The 21829-nt window shown below is 46.3% G+C and overlaps 1 protein-coding gene across 4 annotated transcripts in view; it reads right to left on the minus strand.

Moving 5' to 3' along the window:
• Positions 1-860: 860 nt before the first annotated feature.
• The window catches only part of uimc1 (ubiquitin interaction motif containing 1), a 36229-nt gene continuing 15260 nt past the window's right edge, over positions 861-21829 (minus strand). Inside the window, exons 5-9 of one of the 4 annotated variants that reach the window (XM_055642548.1) lie at positions 17625-17701; positions 16649-16823; positions 8658-8728; positions 8464-8551; positions 861-1030 (exon numbers count right to left, since the gene is read on the minus strand). In XM_055642548.1, the coding sequence (XP_055498523.1) occupies positions 888-1030; positions 8464-8551; positions 8658-8728; positions 16649-16823; positions 17625-17701 (554 nt within the window). In that variant the 3' untranslated portion in view covers positions 861-887. Of the gene's footprint in view, positions 1031-8463; positions 8552-8657; positions 8734-16648; positions 16824-17624; positions 17702-21829 lie in introns of all 4 variants that reach the window. The other 3 variants (XM_055642549.1, XM_055642550.1, XM_055642551.1) reach the window with 3 other exon arrangements.

Genomic DNA, 21829 nt, shown 5'->3' on the forward strand with positions numbered 1-21829 from the left:
TGAGGTCAAAGGGTAACAGGACATCTATTTAGCTGCCAGGGAGGTTGGATTGAGCTGTGTTTGTTGATCTGTATCTGTCTGATGTGCATGATTTATAACTGTTAAGACCATTCTGAAGAAGAGGAAAATGCTTGAGTGCCTACACCGGATGCAACACATCAAAGGGAGGTACAGTATATAAAGATCACACAAATCTTTGTTCCCAGTGATCATTGTATTTGATCCAGAGATGCTGCCTGATCTGCTGATTTCCTCTATATTCCTGTGTCTACCATTGTATTTCATTGCCTCACACAATCATTGTGGTGCGTTTTAAAGCTTTCTTTAACATTACCTGTTCCGGCCCTGAATCACACTCACACAAGTGATTGGGATCCAAGATAGGAAACACTAGCACAGGACACGGGACCTTGGGCAAGGACACTAGCCAGGTTTCCTACCCCGTGCTTCCAGTATTAGACTCTGTGTTCCACTTTGTGCTAGCTCCTGTACTCTTTGCAAGAGCCCATGCATGGATTTTGAGCACAGTACGCTGCACATCGGACCCTCTGCCATGAGTGCAGACATGTGTCCAGTCCAAAATACAGCGCTGGCTCATGCACAGGGTCTGGGGCCCTGATACCGAAGCATGGGCTTGCACACAAGCACTGGGATAGCAAACTTAAGCTCAGTGCTCACACGTAGCAGGGATCCCAGGCACAGGCTCGAGCGTACACCGTGTTCATGGCAGGAAACCCAGGAAGGTGCTCGTGTCCCATGTGGTATCCCGGGCAGGAAACTTGGGCACTGACACGAGCACAGACTCTGTGATAGGCAATGCACTTGTCCTTTCCAAATACAGTAAAATAAATGGACCAAAATATGAAAGTGACTTTTAATGAAATTATTTACATTGGGCCCATAGCAAATGCGGTGCCCGAATCCTGGGGAGCAGAGGCGTACTCACTCGGCCTCTGGGTTGGGCTGGAGCAGAAACAATTCCGAGACAAGGAACCCAGCACATTCCTTCCACTCAGCCTGCAGTTTTCATCTGGGGAAGTGGAAAGAAATAACAAAAAGATCAAAGAAGCTGATCAACAGCTGGGCAGTGTCCACACTGAAACACAGGTCAGGCATAGATCAGGCTAGCTTCCTCACCCTGGACATACTCGCATACACAGGCCTGGATTCTGAGCCACTGTCACACCTGCTCCAGGGCAGACACACACACACACACAAGGCATTTGATGAGGTTCGACATGGCAGGCAATTCAGCATGGGAAGCTATTCTGGAAGGTTAGACATGGGATCCAGGGAAAGCTAGCTGACTGGATAGAGAATTGGCTTCATAGAAGGAAGCAGAGTGTGATGGTGCAAAGCTGGTTTTCAAACTGGGGGCATGTGACTAACAGTGTGCCTCAGGAATCGGTGTTGGGCCCATTGCTGTTTGTGGTTTATTTCAACAATTTAGATGAGAAGGGGAAGACAGAATTAGTAAGTTTGCAGGTGACACTAAAGTGGGCGTAAATGGTTATCAAAAATTACAGCAGGATCTTGATCATTTTGGCAAGTCGGTTGAGGATTGGTTAATGGTGTTTCATGCGGAGAAGTGCCAGGAGTTGCAATTTGGAAAGTCAAACCAGGGCAGAACCTTCAAAGTGAATGTCAGGCCCTGGGGAGTGTTGTCGAGCAGTGGGATCTAGGAGTGCTCGTACAAAGTGGTGTTACCAGTACGTAGGGTAGTAAAGAAGGCTTTCAGTACATTGGCCTTCATCTTCAGGGTATTGAGTATAGAAGTTGAGACGTTATGTTACAGCTGTACAAGACGTTGGTGTGGCCACCTTTGGAGTATTGCATTTAGGTTTGGTCATCCTGCTATAGGAAGAATGTTATTGAGCTTGAAAGAGTGCAAAGAATATTTATGAGGATGTTGCCAGGACATGAGGCCCTGAGCTGGGTGGGCTAGGACTTAATTCCTTGGAGCGCAGCGGGCTTAGGGATGGTCTTATAGAGGTGTATAAGATCATGAGGGCAATAGATAGGGTGAATGCAGAGTTTTTTTTTACCCAGAGAAGGGGAGGACATTGGTTTACGGTGAAATGGGAAAGATTTATTAGGAAAACTGAGGGGCAACATTTTCACAACATGGAACAAGCTGCCTGAGGAGGTAGTTGGAGCAGGTACTATAACAGGTGTCAACTACCTTCTCTGGCAGGTTGTTCCATATAACAGACAGGTACAGGGAGTGGAAAGGTTTACAGGAATATGGACCAAACACGAGCCAATAGATCATGGTTGGTATACGATTGAACTGTATTTATCCCAGGAGGGAAATTGATCTGCCAACATTCATAAAACACAAAATACATGAAATTAAAGTGACTAGGGGAAAGGATTGGGAATGTGCAAAGATTTGGGGAGAGGAGGGTAGTCAGTCTACCCCACGAGGAGTTTTACAGTTTGATAGCCACAGGGAAGAAGGATCTCCTGTGACGTTCTGTCCTGCATCTTGGTGGAACCAGTCTGTTGCTGAAGGTTCTCCTCAGGTTGACCAGTGTGTCATGGAGGGGGTGAGCTGTATTGTCCAGGATGCTCCGCAGTTTGAGGAGCATCCTCCCCTCCAAGACCACCTCCTATGAATCCAACCCCAGCACATGGCAGCAAAGAAGATGGCACTGGCCACCACCGATTGGTAGAACATCTGCAGCATGTTGATGACTCTACATCTACCGCGGTACAACACACTCAGATATCCCACCTACAACCCACACACGGGCATGGATACACAAATGCAAGAACCAACTACCCACACATGACTGCACAAACACGCATACTGACCCCGTTTCCACTTGGGCAAAGATATTTAGCAGCGTGCTGAACACACAGAGCCACTCAAACCAACCCCTACCCCCCTCTCCAGGCACAGACCCATTCACACAGGGGAACGCCAACACATACTGGAGCTCTGACACACAGGCCACTTGTGCGAAGGTTATCACACACACCCACTTGAGCTAGGGGTCTCACATACAAATTACTCGGCTTTTATCACACACACTTATACTAGGGGTTTGACGCACACAATGACTTAGTAGTCTTGAGGCTCTGACAAACACACATGCATGTACTAGGGGTCTGAGACTGAGATATGCTTGCATGGAGGCTCACACCCACATGCACATTCCTGTGAGGGTTCTGACACACACACTTCATTTCAGTGCTAAAAAGCTGGAGCGATTAGATGCCTCACTAACTTGATCAAGTTTCTTGAGGAAGTGGAGGCAGTGGATGTTGTCTCTGTGGATTTTACTAAGACATTTGATGAAGTCCCTCGTGAAGATTCCAGAAGATGATGGATTGAGAACTGGCTTATTCATAGAAGGGGTGTGCAGTGGGAGAATGTTATTTTGGTTAGCGGTCTGGTGGCAACCCGAGATGACAAGAGTTCAGGGCATGCATGTAGTTAGGGTGAAAAGCCAGGAAGGCAACAGGTAGGAAGCGTGGATAATGAGAGAAATTGAGACTTTGTTCACAAAAAGAGGCATGAGATTGGCAATAGGCAGCTCGGACCATGTGCATTCTTGGAGTTTTTAAATGCAGAGTCTTTTGCCCTAAGTAAGGACATAGGTGTAATGTAAGAGGGGACATTTTTTTAATAAGAACCCGAGGAGTCACTTTTTTTTTTAACACACAAAGGGTGGCGAGTATATGGAACAAGCTGCCCGAGGAGGCAGTTGAGGCAGGTACTATCATACTATTTAAGAGACAATTGAACATGTACATGGATAGGAACGATTTACAGGATTATGGACCAAGTGTGGGGAGGGGAAACTAGTGTAGATGCGTTGTTTGGAGTGGGCAAGTTGGCCAAAGGGCTCATTTCTAATCTGTATGACTCAACGACTCTCGAAAAAGTGATCACCTCGTGGAGCTGCAGGAGGTGGATAAGGTCCTTAATGTATATTTCTCGTCTGTTTTTACCATGGAGAAAGACAAGAATACTGGGGAACTTGGGACAGTTAATAGAGACCTTCCAACTTCTATACTCAATACTCTAAATGCAGCCTTAAGGACAATCCTTATTATGGTCAAAGAGGAGTTGGACACATCTCCTGGGCCAGATCAGATACATCTAACAACGCTATCGGAAACCAGAGAAGTTGCGGGAGCCTGAGATATATGAATCGTCTTTGATTCACAGGCGAGGTGCCAGATGACTGGAGAGTGGCTGATGTTGTGCCTTTATTTAAGGGCTTCAAGGAAAAGCCTGAGAACTTTAGACTAGTGAACCTATATGTAGTAGGTAATTACTGGAGAGTATTCTGAGGAGCAAGATATATATTCATTTGGATACAGCAGGGCTGATTACTGTGTTCACCTCGACGAATACCTACTTGCTGTCACTTGCTAGGCATTGTCGCTTCTAATTACCTCCCCCACCATTCCCCACGGAGGGTGCTGATCAGGACGCATCACAGCATGGTTTAGGAACAGCTCCATCCAAGACCACAAGAAATTGCAGGCAATTGTGGACGCAGCCCAGACCATCACACAAACCAACTCCCTTCCATTAACTCCATTATACCTCGCGCTGCCTCGGAAAAGCCAGCAGCATAATCATGGACGAGTCGCACCCTGGCCACTCGTGGAGTCAAAGAGTGATACAGTGTGGAAACAGACCTTTCGGCCCAACTGAATTTAATCAGGACAGTCAGACTGGTCGGAACGGTGGATCAACTGTCAGTACCTGTAATCTGGGTTGGGTCCAAATTGGGAGGACTGGAACCAGAGTTGAAAGCCCCGAGGCAGAAGCTAGAGGCCAGCATTGAGAAAACACACGTGGCTGTGGCAGCGAGTCTAGGTTAAAATGTGGTAGTAGAGCTGGAGAGCAGGAGGAATCACAAAGGAATCAGGACTGTCTATCTGATTGCATGCCTCGTTGTTACCTCACCCTAGTTTAGTTTAGTTTAGAGATACAGCGTGGATAAAGGCCATTCGTTGCACCGAGTCCATGCTGACCAGCGATCCCGTAAACCACTATCCTACACACTAGGGACAATTTACAATTTTTACCAAAGCCAATTAACTTACAAACCTGTACGTCGTTGGTGTGTGGCAGGAAAACGGAGCACCCGAGAAAAACCCACGTGGTCATGAAGAGAATGTACAAACTCCGTAGTCAGGATCAAACCCAGGTCTCTGGCACTGTAAGGCTGCAACTCTACTGTTGTACCACCATACAGTTATAGAGAGGCTGGGAACTTTTTCTTTGGAGCACAGAAGGCTTTTAAGGGACAGAAGTTTATGGGTAACATGAGGGGGAACTTCTTTACTCAGAGAGTGGTAGCTGTGTGGAATAACCTCTCAGTGGAAGTGGTGGAGGCAGGTTCGATTTTATCATTTAAAAATAAATTGGATAGGTATATGGACGGGAAAGGAATGGAGGGTTATGGTCTGAGTGCAGGTAGAGATTATATGGTTATATTATAGATGGGACTAGGTAAGTGTTCGGCACGGACTACAAGGGCCGAGATAGCCTGTTTCCGTGCTGTAATTGTTATATGGTTATAAGACTGAGGTGTACAAGATCACGATGGATCATAGGAAAGGTTTGGAGACCCATGGGTCAAACAAAGGAAATGGGACTACCAACTTGGTCGGCGAGGGCAGGCTGTGCTGAAGAGCCTGTTTTGGTGTGGTATTACTCTACGAGTCAATAAAAACACAGCACAGGAACACGTCCTTAGTCTGTCATGCCTGCATTAACCACAATGTCAAATTAAACTCATCTCATCTGCCTCCACATGGTCTATATCCCTCCATTCATGCTTGGTTGTGTGCCTGTGTGAATGCCTCTTTGAATGTTACTGTCATATCTGCTTTTAATATCTTCCCTGACTGTGGATTGCGTTGAGTCATCCAGCATGCAAAGCGGCTTCTCGGCACAATATTTCCATGCCGACCAAGATGTCTACCTGAGCTAGTGTTATTTGGCTTTGTTGGGCCAATATTCCATTATATCTTCACTATCCATTTACCTATACAAAATGTTTAAAGATTGTAATTGAATCTGACTCTATAGCTTCTTCTGGCAGCTTGTAGTATATACCCACCAGCAACTGTGTGAACATGTCGCCCCTCATGAACTTTTCACATTTTACCTGTCTTAAAACGTCTTAAAACGAGACCCTTTAGTTTTAGACTGAAGTGGAGAAAAGACTGTCTGTCTGTCTGTGACTGAAAACATTCACTTTATCTATGCTCCACATGACGTTACATACATCTATGAGGCCACTCCACAACCTCCTGGGCTTCAGGGAAAAAATGTATTCGTCAGGCTGGGCCTTTGATGCCACGGGTGCACCTGTACTGGGGTTCCGATGTCAAAGCTCTGACGCTGGCGTGGGAACTTGTACCGGGGCTCCCACACAGAGAGACATGTCCGTACTGGGACGCCCACACAGACAAGACATGCCCGTACAGGGACTCCCGCACACACAGACATGCCCGTATCGGGGCTCCAAAGCAGACTGGTGCCCGTGCCAGGGCACCCACACAGATCGGCGCATCACACTGGGTCCAATCTAAACAGGTACGCCTAAGCCTGGGCTCCGACACACAGATTCATTTGTACTGGGGCTCTAACCCATACATACACACTTGTACAAGGGCTCTAGCACACACGCAGACACAATTATACTGTCCTTTGATATATACAGACAGTTACACTGTTCTTTGACACACATAGACACACTGGTGCTGGCATTCTTACACACAAACACACTTGTATGGAAACAAGCCCTTCGGCCTAACTAGCCCACAAATCCCAGCTGCACTAGTCCCACCTGCCTGCATTTGGTCCACAGCCCTCCAAACCAGTCCTATCCATGTACCTGTCTGTTTCTTAAATGTTGGGATAGTTCCTGTCTCAACGACTTCCTCTGGCAGCTTGTTCCATACACCCACCACCCTTTGTGTGAGACAGTTACCCCTCAGATTCTCTTAAACTCTTTTCCCCTTCACCATAAACCTATATCCTCTGGTCCTCGATTCATCTAGTCTGGCAGGAGACTGTGCATCTACCCAATCTATTCCTTGATTAATACACCTCTATAAGACAACCCCTCATCCTCCTGGGCTTGAAGGATTAGAGTCCCAGCCTACTCAACGTCTTTCTGTAGCTCAGACCCTCAAGTCCAGGCAACATCCTCGTAAATCTTCTATGTACCATTTCCAGCTTTGTACCAACATCTTTCCTATAACACAGTGCCCAGAACTGAACACAATACTCTAAATGCGGCCTCACCAACGTCTTATACAACTGCAATACCGGGTGGCACCGTACAATGGCAGCCTCACTAGCGTCTGTCTCATCCTTTCCTTCTTTTGTGGTTTTTAGTTTGTTGTTAAATGTATGTTTTAGTGTATCTTTAATTTTGTATTATGCGGAGGGGAACTTTTTAAAATCTCTTTCCTCGACGGAGATGCGACTTTTCTGTATTGTATCTCCGTCCACACTGCGGTCGAACATCGTGCAGCTTGCAGCGTCTTGATGGGGATCGACTTTGGGAGGCTGCGGAGCTGGCGGTCCCTTTGTCAGGGATCGACTTCAGGAGCCTGGGGACTGAACATCATGGAGCTTGCAGTCCCTGGGTTAGGGACCGACTTCGGGAGCTCCAACCGCCCCGATCACGGGAGCTTCGATCGCCCCGACGTGGGAGAATCGACCGCCCCGATTGCGGATGGTTCAACTGCCCTGTCCGCGGGAGAAAAGGAGGGAAGAAGATAAGAATTTTTATTGCCTTCCATCACAGTGCGCTGTGGTAGATGTTTATGTAGTCGTGTGTCTTGCTGCTGTTTTGGTATGACTGTATGGCTAATCAAAGTCCTTGCATGTTCTTACATAATTGGCTAATAAATTATTTGTATCTTGTATCTTGAAAATGACCATCCAACTTCTATGCTCAATACTCTGACTGATGAAGGCCAATGTGCCAAATGCCTTTTGGACCACCCGATCTACCTGTGACTCGACCTCCAAGGAGCCATGCACCTGCACTCCTAGATTCCTCTTCTCTACACCACTCCTCAGAGCCCTACCATTCACTGTCCTGCCCATGTTAGACGTCCCAAAATGCAACACCTCACATTTCTTTGTATTAAATTCCATCAACCATTCCTCAATCCACCTGGCCAATCGATCGAGATCCTGTTGCAATTTTTCACAACCATCTCCACTATCTGCAAAACCAGCAACTTTTGTATCATCTGCAAACTTGCTAATCTTGCCGTATATGTTCTCATCCAAATCATTGATATAAATGACTAACAGTAACGGGCCCAGCATAGAACCCTGAGGCACACCACTAGTCACAGGCCTCCATTCCGAAAAGCAACCTTCCACCATCACCCTCTGCTTCCATGAAGCCAAGGATATATCTGATCAGACCCTGGAGATTTGTCTACCTTCATACATGATAGTACCTTCAGCACCTCTTCGACTGTAGCACTGACTGGTCTCAAAGACGCTTCCATTGACTGCCCCAAGTTCCTCCGTCCTCCTGCCTTTCTCCTTGGTAAATACAGAGGATGTGAGAGAGGACAGGCTCCCATTTGCACTATTTCGCACATGAATACAGGAGACATTTGCACAGTTTGTTGTGCACCCCAATACTCACAGTCTCAGTGTTGATAGATTGGATCCTGCTGTGCAGTTCTTTCTCGCCACTTTGCGTGTGTGGCTGCGTGTCTGCACTATGGGAAACAAGCGTTACATCAGGGTGAATAACATCAAATTGACTGGTTCAGTGAGAACATCATTTTGCATGGAGTTATTCAGAATCATTTGCAAAGATATCTAGTCCACAGTGTGCTGTTTTGTGGTTTTCCCATGTGTTTAGTTTAGAGATACAGCATGGAAACAGGCCCTTTGGCCCACCGAGCCCGCACTGACCAGCGATCCCCGCACATTAACACTATCCTACGCACACCAAGGACAATTTACACATTCACCAAGCCAATTAACCTGTACGTCTTTGGAGTGTGGGAGGAAACTGAAGATCTTGGAGAAAACCCACGCGGTCACGGGGAGAACGCACAAACTCCGTACAGACAGCACCCGTATTCGGGATCGAACCCGGATCTCCGGCGCTGCAAGCGAGCAAGTTACAGCAACTGTGGATGGATGCATTTACAGCAGACGGATTGCAGCGAGGGTTCATAGCCTGACTCTTAGGATATTGGTAAACACTTTAAAACATGACTCTGTAACATGCAAACTTTCTGTGGGACATGGCTGGTGCTGTATTGTCCAGACCCAGCAATGAATCTCTGGAATTATCTGCCCAAAGAGGGCTGTGGAGGATATGTCAGTGCATAAAGAGTGATATAGCATAGAAACAGGCCGTTCAGCCCAACTAACCTACACCAGCCAATATACCCTGTCTACACTGGTCCCACCTGCCCGTGCTGGACACATACCGAGAGCTGCCAAGTTTTCACAGAGCATTTCAGTATTCTAGTAGCTGAAAATCAGTATTTTGCTGAGGAAATCGGTATTTTTACATGGTGCCATTTTGCTGGAAAAAAAAATGTTATTTTCTAAGTGCGGTCATAAGAGTACTAGAATGCATAACTTTGCTACCAATTGACATGTCTTCTAAGCACCTTACTTGACAGTGCATTCATTGCCATCTCTTTGTATACTTCTGTTTGAATGGCTGCTACCTGCCTTTAGCACCAGATGATGATGTAGAAGCCATTTTTGAAGCCTATCTCTCCCTCCCTCGCTGCTTCCTCTCTCTCTCTCTCTCTCTCTCTCTCTCCTCCCTCTCTCTCCCTCCCCCCTCCTCCTTCCCTCTCACCCTCCCTCCTGTCCTCCCTCTCTGGGGAGGGGGGGGGAAGAAGAAAGGAAGAGGCAGAGACAGTGGGCTGTGGAAGAGCTGGGAAGGGGAGGGGAAGGAGGGAGAAAGCAAGGACTACCTGAAATTGAAGAAGTCAATATTCATACCGCTGGGGTGTAAACTACCCAAGCAAAATACGAGGTGCTGCTCCTCCAATTTGCGATGGGACTCACTCTGGCCAAGGAGGCCCAGGACAGAAAGGTCGGATTCAGAATGAGCCACCGGGAGATCAGGTTGGTTAATGCGAACTGTGCGGAGGTTACTTTCTACCCCCCCCCCCCCCCCCCCCAAATTCCTTTGACAGGTCGAATCAAAATGTTCCCAATCTCGTTGTTTTATTAATTGAACACGTAGATGGAGTGTAATCAGATGGAATCTGATTCAGATGTGATGTTTAAGAGTTATTATTTGTCTTTAGTTTTAGCTTGAACCAGGTCATCTGAAGATTCAAAGTTTAATATCGTAATTGTGCTGATACCGACTCCAACCAACCACGTAATGAATATCATCCATTCCGGAGGCTTTATTTTTCTGATGCCATTTAAACTTCACTTGGATTTCAATCACTTCAATGTAAAAGTAAATAGGAATGGCGCGCAATGGCACAAAAATGTTGCCCTCAGTACATATTAACTGTAATATAATAATGTATGTATGTTGGTAGGTGCAATCAAAACAAAGATCTTTTATCATTGTTGTGTTATGAATACCACAGAAAATATTATGTACTCTCAAGATCACATTTAATAGAATAATATTGCTTAAGTATATAGTTATTGGACTTTGCATTTCGGACATTTGCAATTAGGTAAAAGGTTGAAAAGCAGGACCTCCAGGATAGTTATCGTTGGTTTGCTTCCAGTACCTCGTGCAAATGAGGGTAAGAACAGAAAGATTATGAAGATGAATGTGTGGCTGAGGAATTGGTGCAGGGGAGATGGATATAGATTTCTGGACCATTGGGATCTTTACTGGGGCAGTGGTGACATGTAGAAAAGGTCCTAACTGGAGGGGGACCAACATCCTGGCAGGCAGGTTTGCTAATGCAGCATGGGTGGGTTTAAACTAGATTAGTGGGGGAGGGGGGGGTGGATCTCACATAAGACAGAGGCAGGTGAGAGGTTAGAGGTCGGTATGGAGGATGGTGAGAGAAAGGTTCGAGCACAGAATTGGCAGGAGGACGGCGGAGAGCGAGGAAGGAAGGTTGGTTTAAACTGCATGTATTGTAATGCAAGAGGCCGGACTGGTAATGCAGATGAGCTTAGGGCATGGATAGGTACGAGCGATTACTGTAGTCATTACTGAAACTTGGTTAAGAGAAGGGCAGGACTGGCAGCTCAATATTCCAGGGTACAGGAGAGACAGGGGTGAAGGTAAAAGATGAGGGGGCGTTGTGTTATCGGTTAAAAAGGATGTCACGGCAGTGTTCACGGCAGTGTTCAGAGGTGACATTATGAACGGTTCGTCTGGTGAGACTATATGGGTGGAGCTGAGGAACAAGAAAGGGATGATCACCTTATTGGGGGTGTACTACAGACCCCCAAATAGCCAACGGGAATTAGAAGAACAAATGTGAGAGGGCAACACGTGGGCGGCCACGGTGGCGCAGCGGTAGAGTTGCTGCCTTACAGCGAATGCAGCGCTGGAGACCCAGGTTCGATCCCGACTACAGGTGCTGTCTGTACAGAGTTTGTACGTTGTCCCCGTGACCTGCGTGGGTTTTCTCCGAGATCTTCAGTTTCCTCCCTCACTCCTAAGACGTACAGGTTTGTAGGTTAATTGGCTTGGTAAATGTAAAAATTGTTCCAAGTGGGTGTAGGATAGTGTTAATGTGCGGGGATCGCTGGTCGGCGCGGGCCCGGTGGGCCCAAGGGTCTGTTTCCGTGCTGTATCTCTAAACTGAATTAAACTGATAAACTTGATCTAGTCTTGGGAAATTGGGAAGGGCAAGTGAATGAAGTGTTCGTGCAGGTGCCTTTTGGGAACATTAATCAGTAGGTTTAAGATAGTTATGGATAGGGGCAGAGAGGACCCACATACAGCTTCTCGGACTAGAGGCCTGTGACTAGTGGTGTGCCTCAGGGTTCGGTGCTGGGCCCGTTACTGTTTGTCATCTACATCAATGATTTGGATGAGAACATACATGGCAAGATTAGCAAGTTTGCAGATAATACAAAAGTGGGTGGTTTTGCAGATAGTGAAGATGGTTGTGAAAAATTGCAGCAGGATCTTGATCAATTGGCCAGGTGGGCTGAGGATTGGTTGATGGAATTTAATGCAAAAAAATGTGAGGTGTTACATTTTGGGAAGTCTAATATGGGCAGAACCTACACATTGAATGGTAGGGCTCTGGGTAGTGTTGTAGAGCAGAGGGATCTAGGAGTGCAGGTGCATGGTTCCCTGAAGGTGGAGTCGCAGGTAGATATGGTGATCAAAAAGGCTTTTGGCACATTGGCCTTCACCAGTCAGAGTATTGAGCATGGAAGTTAATGAGGCAACATTTAAAGTATTGTGTTCAGTTCAAGGCACCATGTTATAGGGAAGATGTTGTCAAGCTGGAAATATAGAGATTAATGAGGATGTTGCCAGGACTAGAGGGATTGAGCAATAGGCAGAGGATGAGTAGACCGGGACTCTATTCCTTGGAGCGCTTGAGGACGAGGGGTGATCTTATTGAGGTATATAAGATCATGTGAGGAATAGATTGGGTAGATGCACAGAGTCTCGAGGACCAGAGGACATAGGTTTAAGGTAAAGGGGAAAAGAATGCGGGGTAGCTTTTTCACACACAATGGTGGTGGATGTATGGAACAAACTTCCAGAGGAGGCAGTTGAGGCTGGGACTATCCCAACATTTAAGAAACCATTAGACAGGTACATGGATAGGACAGGTTTGGAGTGATATGGATCACACGTGGGCAGGTGCGACTCGCGGAGCTGGGCCATTTTTGGCCGTTGTGTGGGCAAGTTGGACCGAAGGGCCTGTTTCCACACTGTACCCCTCTACATTGGACAATAAATAGTAGGGCCCTGTGAATCGTTGTCGAACAGAGAGAACCAGGATACAGGTGCATAGTTCCATGAAAGAGAAGATACAAGTACAAAGGACGCTTGGATCTCGGAGTCAGGACGTCATATTACAGCTGGAAAGACGTCTGCACATCCGCATTATAGTTACTGTATACAGTTCTGGTCAACCTGCTACAGGAAAGATGTCATTAAACTGGAAAGGGTGTGCACTCTAAGCTGAACTAAAGATTTACAAGAATGTTACCAAACCTGGAGATATAAAACCGTGAGAGGCATGGATACAGGATTTCCCGGCAATGAAGACTCTATTTTTTTACCCAAAAATAAGACACGGAAAATGTACCTGTGTCTTGGAGGCCGAAGGTTAGGTTGTTGGCCAAGAAAGATAAGACTTTGCTATCCCTCAGTACAGCAAGATCCAGAACGATGGTGCTGTACTGAGGGATAGCCAAGTCTATCCCTCATTGCTGGCAGCTGATGGGAAGCAGCTGTAAAGCTGCTGTGAAAGAACAGTGCCGTGGCGGGGGGGTGAAAGTTCCTTTCACAGCATGTGGGAGTCTGGCCCCGGTCAGCACGGGCAGGAGCGTTGAGTAGGAGGGGGTCGGGGATCATGCCAGTAACTCACTCACTCGCTCTGGGCGCGGAACCACCGTATTGTGGCCGGGGAGGGAAGTAGCTCGGGTGGTTGCGAGCGGCCGCCGGGACTGGACAGCGGAACTGGCCGCCACCTCAGCACCTTCTGCTGGCCTGCCCGCCACCCAGTTACGGTGTCCTTCGGCACAGGCACAACAGGTGGAGGTGGTGGTTGGCGGGTAGCGACTGGGCGGAAGGCTGGCTGCTCTGTCCCTGGCTCTCTCTCCCCCTCTCTCTCTACTAGTCCCAGGGCAAGCGACCTGGGCGTTACAGCCAGTCCCGGGGCAGGCGTCCTGGGAACTGCAGCCATTCGCGGGGCACGCAGCTGACCTGGGCATCACAGCCAGACCCGGGGCAAGTGAGCCGACCTGGGCGCAACAGCCAGACCTGGGGCGGGCGAGCCGACCTGGGAACTGCAGTCATTCGCGGGGCACGCAGTCAACCTGGGTGTCACTGCCAGACCTGGGGCAAGCAACCTGGGAGCTGCAGCCAGACCTGGGCATGCGAGGGATCTGGGAACTGCAGCCAGTCACGGGGCACGCAGGCGATGTTGCCGACCTCTAGACTAAACTAAACCCTTGATCCTGTCCCACCATCCTTTTTTCAAAATTTAGCAATTTAAATTGGGGTTGTGTCTTGTGTCTTCATTGCTGGGAAATACGGTAAGTTGAATAGCCGGTTATTTGTCCAGGTCATGGGAGTCTAAAAGTGGAGGGCACAGCTTTAAGATAAGAGGGTAAAGATTTAAAAGGGACCTGAGGAGCAACAGTTTGAGCGAACTACCAGAGGACGTGATAGCCAAATTTAACTAAGAACATACAGCACAAGAACAGGCCCTTCGGTCCACAATATTTGTGAGAGCATGATGTCAAAACTATGTTATCAACCTGCGCATAATCCATATCCCTCCATTCCCAGCATATATATGTATAGGTATATATAAATGCCACTATTGAATATGCCTCAATCACTAACTGTTGCAGCGTGATCCAGACACCTACCGCCCTCTTTATTTTGTTTAGTTTAGAAATGCGGTGCGGAAACAGGCCCTTTGGCCCACTGCGTTCGCACCAACCAATGATCCCGCACATTAACACCATCCTACACTATGGACAATTTTATATATATTTTTATACCAAGCCAATTAACCTACAAACCTGTACGTCTCTAGAGTGTGGGAGAAACCGAAGTTCTTGGGGAAAACCCATGCAGGTCACGGGGAGAACGTGTGGACTCGGTACAGACAGCACCCGTAGCCAGGATCGAACTCGGGTCTCTGGCGCTGTAAGGCAGCAACTCTACCACTGCGCCTCTGTGCCGCCCGCTGTGTAAATAAAATAGATGCCTTGCACATCTCCTTTTGCCCACTCAACTTAAAGCTTTTCCCTCTCGGATTTGAATTTTCCATCTTGGGAAGAAGGGTCTGACTGTCTTTATGCCTCTCTTAATGTTTTCAGGTCTTCTATCAGGTCTCCCTAGAGCATCCATTCAAGTCTGTTCAACCTCTCCCTGGAGCTAATACCCCCTAAGCCAGGCAACATTCCGGTAATCCTCTTCTGCACGCTTTCCAAAGTCTCCAGATCCTTCCAGCCGTAGGGCAAACAGAGCTGCATACCATATTACAAATGTAGCATAACCAAAATCCTATAAAGCTGCATCATGACATCCTGACATTATAGTTAATGCCCCGACATATGAAGGCAAACATACCCTGTGCTTTCTTTACCATGCTGTCTACTTGTGTTGTCAATTTCAGGGAGCTGTAGACTTGACTCCCTCTATACAGATTCTTCTGTGCATCAATGCTGTTGAGAATCATGCCATTAATTGTATATTTCCCCCTTTTATTTGACCTAACAAAGGGCAACATCTTGCTCTTGCTTCGATTAAACTCCATCTGCCAGTTTTCTGCCCATTTCTGTATCTGATCTATATCGCACTGTATACCTCGACAGCCTTCCTCAGTCAGCAATCTTGCTGTAAGCTGCACATTTACTGACCAAACCGTTTACGTTTACATACAAAATATTGTCCTTCCACCACAACCCTCTGTCTTCCATCAGTAAGCCTGTTCCAAACCCATACGACCAAGTGACTGCTAATCCCGTGCATCTGAATTGTTTGGATACCGTGGAGATTTTAACAAATGCTTTATCCATGTTGACAACGTCCACCGTCCTACCCTCATCCATCACCTTTGTGACCTCCTCACAGCATTGTTCCGTTTCATGACATTTAACTATAAAACACTTGTAACTTAAAAAACTCAAATCAAGTTGGTAAGACTCGACCTGCCATCCTGACAGTTCCTAATTAACAAAATTTCCTCCAAATGGGAGTAAAATTATCCCAAAGTATCCTCTCCCAACGACTTCCCTACCACTAATATGATGCTCACCGATCTATAATTCCCTGGATTGTCTCTATTTTCCTTCTTAAATAAAGGAGCAGCAGCAATTACTCTCTGCCCTCCGGGGACCTCGCCTCTGGTTAGTGAAGACAAGGATCTTGGCCAGACTCCCACAGTCTCCCCTTTTTTTCTCACTAAATAGTCTGTGTCCTGCGGATTTATCTACCTGAATGGTCCTCCAGAGCTCCAACACCTTTTAAATCTCAAACTACCCTTGCATATTAATGTTCTACCTATTTATCTCATTCTCCTACACTTCCCTTTCCTTGGCGAAAAGACATTTGGACAAGGACATGGATAGAAAAGGTTTGGAGATATGTGCCAGGTGCCATAAAGTGGGACTAGCTTGGTTAGGCAACTTGATCAGCATGGACGAGTTGGGCCACTCTCTACCTGCCCTCTATCCTATCCCACCATCCATCCCCTCCAGCAGAAGCCGTGATTTACTTGTATTTCCTTGGATTATACTTGGTGCTAGCAATGACATTGGGGCCAACAGCACCCAGACACCATGTCCCACATAGACATGGGAGAATGATTTTTTTATGTGCCGACTTTGACTCCCCAGCTAATGTAACATATTTGAAATTAACAGATTTATTGTTTCTATTGTGTATATTGTCATCAGTTGTTGCTGTTTTCTTTGTTTCTGCCGATGCATTACTTGACTTCCACAAGATTGTGAAAACGGTACCTTGCAGCTCACTTCCTCCATCACAGGCACCGTTACAATCAGCCGCATGCACCTCTATCTTCTCTAACGGGAACGGCTGACCACAAATCGGACACTCAACAGCAGGTTTCTTGGATGGCGAGATGGTGGCAAATTCCTCAGCTTCATCTTCTATCAACAGTAGGTCCTCAGGCTCCTATGGTGCAGCAGGGAAAGAGGAGAACATGGAGAAGAGATGATGAGAGAGGGAAGAGTGCACTGAGCCTACCAAATGCATTCATGAACCATGGGATATTTTCACATTGACATATACCAGTGTGTGGCCGCACCTATCGAGAACATCCTAGAATGACGGTTTGCCTCGAACAGACCAACACTGATATTCATAGTTTACCCACCCTAACAACTTCCATCTTGTCCTTCTATTTCCATTTCTTTTTTAAGACTTCCGCACATACTTGAATACCCAAGGGGCACAAGAAATGTGTGGGAAGGAACTACAGATGCTGGTTTAAACCGCACAAACACACAAAAAGCTGGAGTAACTCAGCGGTTCAGACAGCATCTCTGGAGAGAAGGAATTGGTGATGTTTCGGGTCTCAACCACTCCTTTTCTCCAGAGATGCTGTTTGACCTGCTGAGTTACTCCTGTTTTTTTGTGTCTATCTTCAGGCACAAAAGAGATCGCAGGTGCTGGAAATGGAGCGAGAAACAAACGGTTGGAAGAACTCAGCAGGTCAGGCAGCATCTGTGGGGGAGGAGGAGGAATGTGGACAATGATCAGTCTAAAGAAGAGTTGTGATTCATAATGCAATCTGTACATTTCCCTCCATTGAAGTTGTCGAACCTGTTGAGTTCATTCAGCAGTTGGGTATTTGCTCAGATTCCTAATTCTCACCTTTCTGTGCAAATACATTGTTTTATTTGATTTGTTAGTGGTTATGTGAAGATACAGCAAATTGCCATTCACAACCCCAAGCCCTCTTGCCCGTCTCACCGGAGTCGAGTCATTGTCAGATCCTTGAGGACGTTCACCCTCCGGATGTATCTCTTCAGATAAGCTTTGTTGCGTCTCTGCAGAACAAACATTTTTGTTACGCATCACAATGTTCACTATTTATCTCCAGACAAGACACCGAGTCATACTGTTCCAACAGAAACAATGCAAGGATAAAGGGGTGGCTTTCGCCACAGGTGAGGTCCCGAGGACTGCAAAGCCAGTGTTGTTCATGTATTCATTTAAGAAGGGAGACAATAAACAATCCGGGAAATTATAGACCATCTCACCATTGGTAGGGAAACTATTGAAGAGAATTCTTAGGGACAGGATTTAATCTTATTTGGAAAAGAATGGGCCATTTGGGGATAGTCAGCATGGTTTTGTGCAAGCAGATCATGTCTTACACATTTGATTGAGTTCTTTCAGGAGGTGATGAGAATACTTGATGAGGGTTGGCAGCAGATGTTACCTCCATGGACTTTAGTAAGGCATTGGACAAGCTCCAGAAAATTAAGATGAATGGAATGCAATGTGATTTAGTAGTTGTCACTGGACTGGTTTGACCATGGAAAACAAAGTAGTGGTGGAAGGGTGTTATTCTTGCTGAACTAGTGCAGGTCCGCAGAGATCAGTTCTGCATTCTTAGTTGTATATATATACAACTAAGAATGCATATATATAAATGACTGTATGAAACTGTAGATAGACACAAAATGCTGGAGTCAGCGGGTCAGGCAGCATCTCTGGAGAGAAGGAATGGGTGACGTTTTGGGTCGAGGCGCTTCTTCAGGCTTAAACTGTAGATAGGTTGGTTAATAATTTACAGACAACACAACAGACAGTAAAGAAGGCTGCCAAAGGATACAGCAAGATATAGATCAAATACAGGCATGGATGGAAAAATGGCAGGTAGAGTTTAATCTATTGAGTATCAGGTGTTGGGAGGTCAAATGTAATGTGAAAGTGCACAGTTAATGGCAGGATCCTCAACAGCATTGATATAGAGGTATTTGGGGATTCAAGTTTAGTTTAGTGCAGCGCGGAAACTGGCCCTTCGGCCCACCATCCGCACCAACCCAACATTAACACTACCCTGGGTCAATTTTACATTTACACCAAGCCAATTAACCTACAAACATGTACGTCTTTGGAGTGTGGGAGGAAACTGAAGATCTCGGAGGAAACCCACACGGTCAGGGGGAGAAGGTACAAACTTTGTACAGACAGGACCCGCAGTCAGGATGAAACCTGGCAACTCTACTGCTGCTTCTTCAAAGTAGAGAAAGCATAAGGTACGCTTGCCTTCATTGGTTGGGACATCCAGTACAAGAGTTAGGAAATGATGTTGCAGCTTCATAGGATTTTGGTTAAGCTGCATTTCCATATTGGGTGCAGTTCTGATCGGCCCAATACAGAAAGGATGTGGAGGCTTTGGAGAGGATGCGGAAGAGGGTTACCAGAGTGCTGCCTGGAATTAGCCCGAAAGGCAGGTTGGTCTAACCTGGTTAAAGTTGATAAATTGTGCGAAGCTCAGATAATATAGGCAGTCCGAACCTCTTTCTCCAAGATTTAAAAATTAAAGATTAGAGGCAGAGGAATAATGTTTAAAGAGATAGAAACATAGAAATTAGGTGCAGGAGTAGGCCATTCGGCCCTTCGAGCCTGCACCGCCATTCAATATGATCATGGCTGATTATCCAACTCAGTATCCCGTACCTGCCTTCTCTCCATACCCTCTGATCCCTTTAGCCACAAGGGCCACATCTAACTCCCTCTTAAATATAGCCAATGAACTGGCCTCAACTACCCTCTGTGGCAGAGAGTTCCAGAGATTCACCACTCTCTGTGTGAAAAAAGTTCTCCTCATCTCGGTTTTAAAGGATTTCCCCCTTATCCTTAAGCTGTGACCCCTTGTCCTGGACTTCCCCAACATCGGGAACAATCTTCCTGCATCTAGCCTGTCCAACCCCTTAAGAATTTTGTAAGTTTCTATAAGATCCCCTCTCAATCTCCTAAATTCTAGAGCGTATAAACCAAGTCTATCCAGTCGTTCTTCATAAGACAGTCCTGACATCCCAGGAATCAGTCTGGTGAACCTTCTCTGCACTCCCTCTATGGCAATAATGTCCTTCCTCAGATTTGGAGACCAAAACTGCACGCAATACTCCAGGTGTGGTCTCACCAAGACCCTGTACAACTGCAGTAGAACCTCCCTGCTCCTATACTCAAATCCTCTTGCTATGAAAGCCAACATACCATTCGCTTTCTTTACTGCCTGCTGCACCTGCATGCCTACCTTCAATGACTGGTGTACCATGACACCCAGGTCTCGCTGCATCTCCCCCTTTCCCAAACGGCCACCATTTAGATAATAATCTGCTTTCCCGTTTTTGCCACCAAAATGGATAACCTCACATTTATCCACATTATACTGCATCTGCCAAACATTTGCCCACTCACCCAGCCTATCCAAGTCACCTTGCAGTCTCCTAGCATCCTCCTCACACCTAACACTGCCCCCCAGCTTAGTGTCATCCGCAAACTTGGAGATATTGCCTTCAATTCCCTCATCCAGATCATTAATATATATTGTAAATAGCTGGGGTCCCAGTACTGAGCCTTGCGGTACCCCACTAGTCACTGCCTGCCATTGTGAAAAGGACCCGTTTACTCCTACTCTTTGCTTCCTGTTTGCCAGCCAGTTCTCTATCCACATTAATACTGAACCCCCAATGCCATGTGCTTTAAGTTTGTATACTAATCTCTTATGTGGGACCTTGTCGAAAGCCTTCCGGAAGTCCAGATACACCACATCCACTGGTTCTCCCCTATCCACGCTACTAGTTACATCCTCGAAAAATTCTATAAGATTCGTCAGACATGATTTACCTTTCGTAAATCCATGCTGACTTTGTCCAATGATTTCACCACTTTCCAAATGTGCTGCTATACCATCTTTAATAACTAACTCTAGCAGTTTCCCCACTACCAATGTTAGACTAACTGGTCTGTAATTCCCCGTTTTCACTCTCCCTCCCTTCTTAAAAAGTGGGGTTACGTTTGCTACCCGCCAATCCTCTGGAACTACTCCAGAATCTAAAGAGTTTTGAAAGATTATTACTAATGCATCCACTATTTCTGGAGCCACTTCCTTAAGTACTCTGGGATGCAGCCTATCTGGCCCTGGGGATTTATCGGCCTTTAATCCATTCAATTTACCCAACACCACTTCCCGACTAACCTGGATTTCACTCAATTCCTCCACCTCCTTTGACCCGCAGGCCCCTGCTATTTCCGGCAGATCATTTATGTCTTCCTTAGTGAAGACGGAACCAAAGTAGTTATTCAATTGGTCCGCCATATCCTGGTTCCCCATGATCAACTCACCTGTTTCTGACTGCAAGGGACCTACATTTGTTTTAACTAATCTCTTTCTTTTCACATATCTATAAAAACTTTTGCAGTCAGTTTTTATGTTCCCTGCCAGTTTTCTTTCATAATCTTTTACAGATCTTTTACATAGAGAGTATTAAATGCCTGGATACGGCCGGCAAAGGTGACATAGGTCAGAGTCGTAGGGTCATACAGCATGGAAACAGGATCTTCGGCCCGACTTGCCCACACCGACCAACATGTCCCATCTGCATTAGTTCTGCCTGCGTTTGGCCCATATCCCTCTAAACGGTCCTATCCATGTATCTGTCTAATTGCTTCTTAAACGTTGCAATATTCCCTGAACTGAACACAATACTTTAAATGCGGCCTCACCAATGTCTTATGCAATTGCACCTCCCAACTTCTATACAATACTCTGACTGATGTGCCAATAGCCTTTTTGACCACCGAATCTATCTGTGATGCCACCTTCAAGGAACTATGTACCCGCACTCCTAGATCCCTCTGCTCTATCATTCACTGTAGGTCCTGCAGGTTTGTTCGACTTTCCAAAATGCAATACCTATCATTTCTCTGTATTAAATTAAAATTAACTGTTCCTCAGCCCACCTGGCAAATCGATCAAGATCCTGCTGTAATTTTTGACAACCATCTGCACTATTTGCAATACCACCCACTTTTGTATCATCTGCAAACTTGCCAATCTTGCTATGTATGTTCTCATCTAAATCATTGATATAGATGACAAATGGTAATGGGCCCAGCATCAAACCCTGAGACACACCACTCGTCACAGGCCTCCAGTC

Source organism: Leucoraja erinacea, chromosome 11 (genome assembly GCF_028641065.1).
Source record: "Leucoraja erinacea ecotype New England chromosome 11, Leri_hhj_1, whole genome shotgun sequence".
Taxonomy (NCBI): domain Eukaryota; kingdom Metazoa; phylum Chordata; class Chondrichthyes; order Rajiformes; family Rajidae; genus Leucoraja; species Leucoraja erinaceus.